General features: G+C 42.0%; 1 protein-coding gene across 1 annotated transcript; it reads right to left on the minus strand.

Annotated features, from left to right (window-relative positions):
- Positions 1–409: 409 nt before the first annotated feature.
- On the minus strand, positions 410–8,978 carry LOC109525501 (HHIP-like protein 1). The gene is made up of 9 exons (XM_019886044.1): positions 8,815–8,978; positions 8,517–8,657; positions 7,438–7,512; positions 6,653–6,779; positions 6,400–6,545; positions 5,786–5,867; positions 5,353–5,435; positions 2,940–3,176; positions 410–1,356 (listed from the first exon to the last, which is right to left on the minus strand). The coding sequence occupies exons 2-9, from the start codon at positions 8,629–8,631 to the stop codon at positions 593–595; spliced, it is 1,629 nt and encodes a 542-aa protein (XP_019741603.1). The 5' UTR covers positions 8,632–8,657; positions 8,815–8,978; the 3' UTR covers positions 410–592.
- Positions 8,979–9,902: the final 924 nt, after the last annotated feature.

The following is a 9,902-nucleotide window of genomic DNA, read 5'->3' on the forward strand; positions in this document are numbered from 1 at the left end:
GCTGCCAACCAGTTCAGGGTGTCCCCCGCCTACTGCCCGAAGACAGCAGGGATAAGCTCCAGCACGCCCCGCGACCCTCGTGAGGAGAAGCGGACTAGGAAATGGATGGACGGTTTCTCTACTTGTGATCTGATAGTGGTGGTATTCAGAGGTGGATTCAGTCGACTCAGTCCCCACTGATGGCCCAGGCACATGCCTGGCCCGCCAGTTTTCAACACGGGGTGTAAAGTATGCAACTACTTCAAAAGACTCTTTCAAGAATGTGGATTGCTTGTAAGAACAAATGTAATATTCATCTGACAGCTTCAAAGCAGTTTGGAACTGCTGTAGTCCAGTATATCTACAGTGCTATTCTCCCGTCACCGGTCTCCGCATTCAGGCTAACCACAGATCACCCCCACATCCTCTGCGTGCCGCCAGTTTTCAACACGGGGTGTAAAGTATGCAACTACTTCAAAAGACTCTTTCAAGAATGTGGATTGCTTGTAAGAACAAATGTAATATTCATCTGACAGCTTCAAAGCAGTTTGGAACTGCTGTAGTCCAGTATATCTACAGTGCTATTCTCCCGTCACCGGTCTCCGCATTCAGGCTAACCACAGATCACCCCCACATCCTCTGCGTGCGAACAGTTGTGCTTCCCAACTCTGGATCGCTTGCACTCAAGCAGCGACCTCTCGTCACCCTCACACTCCACGTCATCCAAGTAGATCCTGACGCTGCGATCCGCCTGGCCCAGAACGGCCCTCTTCAAAATCGCGAGTGCCGTCCTGAAGCCGAGCTGTCGACACACGACTGTCCCTGCCTTGGTGGTGAAAAGGTCGTCGCACACCGTCCCCCACTCTCCACGGATAAAGATCTCAACTCGACCTCGGTCCGATAGACCATCCGTACTTACCAGACGAACGGAGCCAACGCGCATCCTTCCACCTCCTCTTACTCTTTTGTAACTGTAACCTCTGCCACCTTCTCTGGGCCTCTTATTCACCTGGTTACCTTCATCCCCCTCTGTATTGTCCGTCTTGTCTCCTAACCCGAGCTTCTCCTCCTGTGTTTTCGTTGGAGTGGTATTTATCACGGGTCTCTGAGGCTTATAAAATGTGGGCTTCGGGCTCCAATATGATGGCCGCGGGGTTGTCCACCTCCTTGGATGCTCGGGATAACGTGCAGTGGTCACAGCCTTGTAGGTATGCTTTTTGGACGGAGGAGGAGGAGGAGGAGGAGGTGGTGGGAAGGTTAATGGTCGGGAAGCGGGAGTGGGGTGGGGTGGTGGGGGTCTCATGTGTCTCCTTGTCAAAGTGGTGGTTGGGGTTTGAGTCCGAAAGGAGGCTGCAGTGTAGACAGCCGAGCGATAACCTGAGGGAGAGACAGAGTCACCCTCTTTATTTTAATATTGGTAGTTTAGCCGAAGAAAATACGTAAACACAGAGACACACAAGGATCAATGTCCAAACCGAAGCTGATGCAGAAATATTTATTCCGAATAAATAATGCCGGTAGAACTGATTTAAATTAAAGTAGTGCAATTTTCAACATAAAAAAAGGCACAACGTATACAACGTGCTTGAGACTCGTGTACCAGCCAAAGGTCAGCACACGGTTACGAGGATTTTACGCTGCAACTGAATCGAAAGACAGCAAAACCGACAGTACATCTGCAGTACATCCACTAGATCGCCTGCCTTGAAAATGACAACACTGGAAAAGAACGCAGTTGAATTTCAGAATATTTCTGACTCATTCATGCTAAGAATATTGAATGACGACAATACAAGCAATGTCTGCTCTTTAGCAGAATTACATGTCTGCGATTGGGATGGTGAGTTTTGTGCAAATAAAAGTAATTGACTCTATTTTAAAGACTCTTTAAAGTGAATTCAGGGATTTGCGGGGCACTCGGTGGACACGCCCACAGTACCTGAGAGCTAGAAGAACTGCTTCTGTTTTCAAGATTTTGAAGCCTCAATTTATATGCTTGATGATTTTTTTTTTTAAGCATTCAAATTAAGTAGGGCGGCACGGTGGGTAACACGGTTAGCACATCCGCCTCAGAGTGCAGAAGTCGTGGGTTTGTACCCGGCCTTCCTGTGTGGGGTTTGCACATTCTCCCTGGGCCTGCCCTGGGTTTTTTCCGGGTATTCCGGGTTCCTCCCACATTCCAAAATCCTTCATGGCAAGTTGACTGAACACTCTAAATCGTCCATCGGTGTGATTGCGAGTGTGAATGTTTGTTTGTCCATTTGTGCCCTGTGATTGGCTGTGATTGGTGTACCGTGCCTCCTGCCCGAAGGCAGCTGGGATGGGCTTATAGCATGTCCGCAACCCTTGTGAGGATATGATGTTTGGAAAATGGATGGAAATCAAGCAGGCTTGTAAGAACACTCTTGCTGCAGCGTGTTGAATTTAGAGACATAAATTTAACGGAAAGAAATATGTTATTAAATTATATGTAAAACATGGAAAAAACCTCAGTTCTTATGTTATTTGAGAACAAATTCTTAAGATTCTGTGCAATATGAACCACGCGTCTGATATTCTTTATCAGATTTGAGTCTTGAGAATTTTACATCTACCCTGAATCACATCCAATCACAAATAAAAAGTAGAAAATAAAATTCCCCCAAAATACATCATCGGAAGAAAATCGTCTGTGAGAAAAACTCCCAAACTATCCATATTAATTCATCATTCGCGTTTTAAATATATCTCTAGAATGGCTTTCTGAGATTTTTTTTCCTTCTTTCAATTCTTTGTTAGCGAGACAGATCGCAGCTGGTTGAAATTGCAAAGCTAATAACATCTTAAAATGTAAAGTAAATTTAGAGTGGTGCAGAAGAAAATGCCCAGTGTGACCCTGATGTGCGCGGCTCGACTGGTGGATTGAAAGTTGGTCCTAGCAATGGATTTATTTTGGTAGACGGCTGTACCAGTAAGCCTACCGGTGGGTGTAGCTTTGATCATGGTGGTGCGGGCCATTGTCGATGGCGTTGTTCTTATTCTTGCTGGAGGCGTCTGTTTTTTTCTCATAGGTGCAGTTGTTGGTGGTGGGGGTGAGGCTTTTCTTGTTCTTGATGACAGTGTTGGAGTTTTTCTTATTGTTTTGCTTGTTGGCGGTATTTTCCTTCTGGTTGTCGTGGGCGCAGGTGTTGTCGTCGGTTTCTTATCGATTACAAATTCTGACGAAAAGAAAAGCAATAATGGGTGACACAGTTATCGACTGGGCGGTACAATACATTTTTATACCTGGGTGGACTGATGAGTACGCAACTTTGCTTATTAAGTTCCCTTCAGTGAGTTTCCACTTCGATGTGCGGTACATTTCTGTGCACGTCAGTTTGGCACGTTGCAATTCAAAGGTGTTAACGCCCGATATACTGTACTTGCTCGGTGCGTGAAAAGGTGACGCTGTACAGTAAGTTCTTAAGAAGTAACATCACACCATATCAGCAAGAGGCCATGTAATACGTTTTATTTTTAAATAAAGAAAAGAAATATGACATGGTGCAGCGAAAGTGCTGACATTAACTAAGACCAGCATTGATTATGCCTGTTAAATGAATGATATCTTAACATGGAAAAGGCCAGACAATTCCAGTATCCATCAACTAATCAATGGACGGCAAAGTACCTAGCTTTGTCTTCCACGGCAACCAACACCAAACTGAAGGGCTCTTAAAAAAATGGCACGTTTCTCATTCAACCTGAAACAAATACTGGAACCCTTTCAGAACAGAACTCAATCAAATCAAAAAGTAGCGCTCTGTGAAAACTATGAATTTTAGACAAAACAGGTCGGTTAAAATAAAAAGCAAGAAAGGGGTTGATGGGCGGAGCATATGCGAGTGTTGTAAGTTTAGTTCACCTGCTTTAGGATGGAAGTGAAAAAGTTTTCCCTTGATCTTTACTGGGGAGGGCTTGATGGCACATCTACCTGGAGCTGCTCGCCTATGAGAAATATAAAGAAATTTATGTTAATTATTCATATTTTTTTTAGCTTCCAGTGTGTGTATGTTTTTTAATTGTATTATTAGAGTCAGTGTGATTAAAACTGTCACTGAAGCTCATAAAATAGCAGATTTTTTTTTTTTTGGTTTGTTTTGTTTCTTGTTTGAAGCACATATCGAAGCTGAAAAACAGTCGACATTTTATTTTGATACCCCAAACAGGGAGTTGTGGTTATATGCACTAAATGTGGTTCGCTCCGCCTCACAGCTGATCTCTTAATGAGACACACAACAGCAACAAATACACTCCTCATGCCTGAAAGTGCAATGGAAGGTGTGCGACAGTGCTCACTTGGAGGGATCCACTATTTTATAGATAATTCCTGCTAGCACATATCGAAGCTGAAAAACAGTCGACATTTTATTTTGATACCCCAAACAGGGAGTTGTGGTTATATGCACTAAATGTGGTTCGCTCCGCCTCACAGCTGATCTCTTAATGAGACACACAACAGCAACAAATACACTCCACATGCCTGAAAGTGCAATGGAAGGTGTGCGACAGTGCTCACTTGGAGGGATCCACTATTTTATAGATAATTCCTGCTCTGGCTGTTGCACTTGGGGCACCGGTGGCAAGAAAGTACAATTCACCTTCAGGGACAGAAAAGAGTGAGACAAAAAAAAAAAAAGTGATCAAACATTCAAAGACAAAAAAAAAAAAAACAAGGGATCAAACATTCAAAGACAAAAAAAAAATAATTCAACACTAAAATGTATTTACTGTTTGTGTCCACGCAGGTGTGAGATCATGTTTTCATTCAAAGTTCCCTTCAGTGAGTTTCCACTTCGATGTGCGGTACATTTCTGTGCACGTCAGTTTGGCACGTTGCAATTCAAAGGTGTTAACGGCCGATGTACTGTACTTGCTCAGTGCGTGAAAAGGTGACGCTATACAGTAAGTTCTTAAGAAGTAACATCATACCATATCAGCAAGAGGCCATGTAATACATTTTATTTTTAAATAAAGAAAAGAAATATGACATGGTGCAGCGAAAGTGCTGACATTAACTAAGACCAGCATTGATTATGCCTGTTAAATGAATGATATCTTAACATGGAAAAGGCCAGACAATTCCAGTATCCATCAACTAATCAATGGACGGCAAAGTACCTAGCTTTGTCTTCCACGGCAACCAACACCAAACTGAAGGGCTCTTAAAAAAATGGCACGTTTCTCATTCAACCTGAAACAAATACTGGAACCCTTTCAGAATAGAACTCAATCAAATCAAAAAGTAGCGCTCTGTGAAAACTATGAATTTTAGACAAAACAGGTCGGTTAAAATAAAAAGCAAGAAAGGGGTTGATGGGCGGAGCATATGCGAGTGTTGTAAGTTTAGTTCACCTGCTTTAGGATGGAAGTGAAAAAGTTTTCCCTTGATCTTTACTGGGGAGGGCTTGATGGCACATCTACCTGGAGCTGCTCGCCTATGAGAAATATAAAGAAATTTATGTTAATTATTCATATTTTTTTTAGCTTCCAGTGTGTGTATGTTTTTTAATTGTATTATTAGAGTCAGTGTGATTAAAACTGTCACTGAAGCTCATAAAATAGCAGATTTTTTTTTTTTGGTTTGTTTTGTTTCTTGTTTGAAGCACATATCGAAGCTGAAAAACAGTCGACATTTTATTTTGATACCCCAAACAGGGAGTTGTGGTTATATGCACTAAATGTGGTTCGCTCCGCCTCACAGCTGATCTCTTAATGAGACACACAACAGCAACAAATACACTCCTCATGCCTGAAAGTGCAATGGAAGGTGTGCGACAGTGCTCACTTGGAGGGATCCACTATTTTATAGATAATTCCTGCTCTGGCTGTTGCACTTGGGGCACCGGTGGCAAGAAAGTACAATTCACCTTCAGGGACAGAAAAGAGTGAGACAAAAAACAAGGGATCAAACATTCAAAGACAAAAAAAAAATAATTCAACACTAAAATGTATTTACTGTTTGTGTCCACGCAGGTGTGAGATCATGTTTTCATTCATCCACTTTATACATTGAACAGAAATGAAAGAAACAAAATGAGCAGTGCTATTACTTCAATATAAAACAAAAAGTCCTTCAAGATTAAGACCATTTTAAGTTTTCATTCCCAGCAGAGCACTGGAAAGAAACTTCGATTTGATGGTATGACCTCTCGGTTCAGCTCCATTGGCCATCATCAAACAGTATGTTGCTCTTGGCTGTTAGTCGTGTTGGGGAGAACGTTGATGAGAACGTTTTATTCCTTGTATGTTGTGGATCGGGCCAAATGTCATTGCTTTGTAGGGCTGAGGAATAATTACAATTCTTCTTCATTTTATAATCTTGAGTAGACCCGCACTCCACAATTAACCTGAAACTAATTTATGTACATCCTCATGGTATCTGACAGGAGGAGTCCTTACCTGCCTCATCCTCTGCAAATGAAATGATGTATTTATAGTAGCTGTTGATGAGTTTGGGGAATCTGCAGGTCTGGTCTCTTCCCATACAAATTTCATTGTACTGCCATTCACCTGTCATCACATTCTCCTTCAAGGACATCAGGCGCCTGGGAAGCAATGAACATATTTTATTCATTAACGCACACATTCAAATGGCCTTTAATCCAAAGCCTGCAGAGAAATGTGGAGATGAAAGCGTGACAGAAGTGCGCACCCGCTCATGAAGTCTCCAAAGATGTAGAGTCCATTCAGGTTGGGCATCTGGCAACCTCTGTAGATGTAACCCCCCGTCACTGATTTGCCCAATTTATGGGGGTAGGCAAAGATGGGCAAGATGTCATCTGGGTAACATAAAACACATCTGTCTTTAGAGAGAAGTCTTTGAATAGCGACCAAATGTATTCATTGACACACGAAGAGCAAAATATTTGCTTATAATGAATAGTCATATTTAATTGTGGACCTTGTTAACATTGTCGATCATTTGTTCATTATATAGTTTATCTATACATCAATTTTCTATACCACTTGCCTTCATTCTGTTGCTGATCTTTGAGTGAGAGGCGGAGTACACTCAGGATTGGTCGCCATTTATTCGCAGGGCACGTAAAGACAACCATGCACACTTGAGATTGTCACCCAAGGACAATTTAGATGATTTATTTCACCCAAAATGCGTATTTTTGCGAATGTAAGAGGAAACCCATATCAAGGACAGGGAGAACTGTGCTGCCCTTCATAGTTTGGAATTTTAAATAAACAGAATCTTCCAGATTAGGTTTAGATATTGCAATGTGTAAATATTCATAACAGGTCAGGAGTATCTATTTTTTTTTTCTTGCATTGTAAGCGAATGGAATGGAATAACTTTGCGTGCAACTGGCACATACAACATGCATGGTAACGTGAACACGTTTCACACCCTGCAATGGAAAACTTCCCAGTGGTTTGCGGCGGCTTTCTGCACAGCATAAAACAAGTGAAATCAAGTCGCCTCACCTAGCGATGAGTTACGACAGAGTTTGCGATCGTAGCAGCTGAAGCCTTCTTTTGCCCTCCATCCATAATTGCCTCCTTAAAACACATGGCATCGTTAATGGAACACCTTCTATCAAATGACATTTCATTCCTTCATAATGAAAAAAAAAACTGCCTCATATTGTTGATGATGCATTTCTATGAATATTAAACGGAACTTTTTGTGCAGTTGGTATTCCCCTTTTTCAACAGTGCTTCTTGCCATTATATGTTATACCGTTTGGAATGCCCGTTTATTTTTCCATTTGTGAGGAACACACATTTATGGGATGAGGAGTACATCGTAGAAGGGTCATTGAACCCGACGCAGTACTGACTATCAGGTGCCTGAATATATTATGATGTCGTCAGCCAGCATCTCCATCGTCATCGGAATCGGCAGGGCTGTGCGGTTTGTGCTCGAGTGACCAACCACAAAATCACCACACAGGAATGTGTGACCAGGCGAGTGACCACCATGAGAAAGAAGTGCCAGTTGTTATCGGGGTCTTCATCATTCACTTGAAACGAAACCGGCTATACTAAAAGTATAGAATATATTGAAAAGCATCATTCTTACAACAGAGATTTACTGAAAACACATTTTGAATTACATGAGCACTTTCATACATGATTAATCAAGCATAACATTCAACCACTAGATCTATTTTTTTCCTGTCCAGCAAATAATGACAATTTGACATATTGATCAAGAAATAATAATGTGCTTGATCAGAATATTTTGTCTGCTTGTAAAACAATACATCAAAACTTTATGGTAAACGTAATAATGCCAGCATTAAAATTTAGCCCAAATATCATTTTGGAGAGCATCTACAACATTGACGGAATGTGAAGAGGAGAGCTTGGGGAGCACAAAAAGAATTCCACATAAAAGTGGATCACTATTTCTGGATAAAAATGCCCCATTGTTGTTGATTTGGAGCAGCTGTGGAATAAACTTATTTACTCGGTATGATGGTCTGAAAAATGGAATACGAAAGCACGTTCTTACAAAGAGCAATAGTCTGGATCACAATGGGAAAATCATTTCAATGTACCTTTGAGAATGAGGTCGATTTCTTCATATTTGTTCTGGCCGACATCGCCACAAAACATCCTGCCTCGGCCAAAGCCTGTTTTCGGGTCTCCGCGGTCAATAGAGCAACGCCACATGTTGCGCACGCCATAAGCATAAATCTCTGCAAGGGGACGTTTTTACACATACAAATGAACAGGGCGAAGATTGAATGCAAATGGGATAAAACCTCGATATCATTTCAGGAGTAAATAGACATTGTCAAATCAATTAATTCACACAATATTTGTAGCATGACTATAGGACTGCCACGCATGTACCTGGGAGGCTCCCCTTCTCTCCCAGAAATGGGTTGTCTGAAGGGACGCTGTATGGTGCACCATCATCATTGTCGTTAATATCAACACGTAGCACCTTGCCAAGGAGGGTTGACCTACGAAAGCAGAGTGTGACTTGAAGAGTTCGAAGAACATAGAGAATGTGTCTTCATGGCGTTTTTATTTTCGACTTGAACGTAGCGTCGGTGGTTCAATCCTTTGAACCACCCGGCAACAGTCAACCCGGTCAAACTGAAACATCTCTTGGATTGGATTCTCACATTTCAATTTTGATGCACTGCAGCAACCACTTCTAAAAGCCTTTTCTCTCTCTCCCGAAGCTCCCCTCCTCACCACCTTCCAAATTCCAAAGTGTGGCAGCCCGCAATGTGTCGTGTCAATATTAGATTTGGCCAAGTGTACCCTCCTTCATTCCCCACGGAGTTAAACTGCATGTCAACACAACCACTCAGACAGTTAAACTGTAGCTTTCAGGAGAGGTGGTTTCACTTTGCAATCACTGAACCACAAAAAGGAGTTCGTCAGACAGAGATTAGTAACACAGGCGATTATATGGTATGAAGATGAAATATAATATGGATGGATGATTATTTCAAACTATGTACCGGTACTTGTTTTGGTTGCTATTTATGATGCGACTGTGATGTGACATTCATTCATCGATTTTCTATTATCCTCACGAGGGTCGCGGGTGTGTTGAAGCCGATCCCAGCTGACTTCGGGTAGTAGGTGGGCTGCGCCCTGAACTGGTTGTCAGCCAATCGCAGTGTTTATGTGACATTATTCTTCAAATACGAGCAGATGAGTCACAGCCACATTGGCTGCTTTTGCCGGGGGTCACTGTGGCTTGATCGGAGTGGATGATGACATCTAATAGCATTCATTGGTTTTTAAATTGCATACTGCAACATATGAAAATAAAAACACCCATGGGGAAACATAGTCCATTATTAACTAGGTAATGATTTGACCAGATTTCAGAGGTGAGTAACAATGTTTATGAACACAGGGTAGGCAATTATGTCTGCACTCATTTTTATAAATCCATTTAATATGAGATTGGGGGCCCT

This window comes from Hippocampus comes, unplaced genomic scaffold, assembly GCF_001891065.2.
Source record: "Hippocampus comes isolate QL1 unplaced genomic scaffold, H_comes_QL1_v1.1 scaffold29, whole genome shotgun sequence".
NCBI lineage: Eukaryota > Metazoa > Chordata > Actinopteri > Syngnathiformes > Syngnathidae > Hippocampus > Hippocampus comes.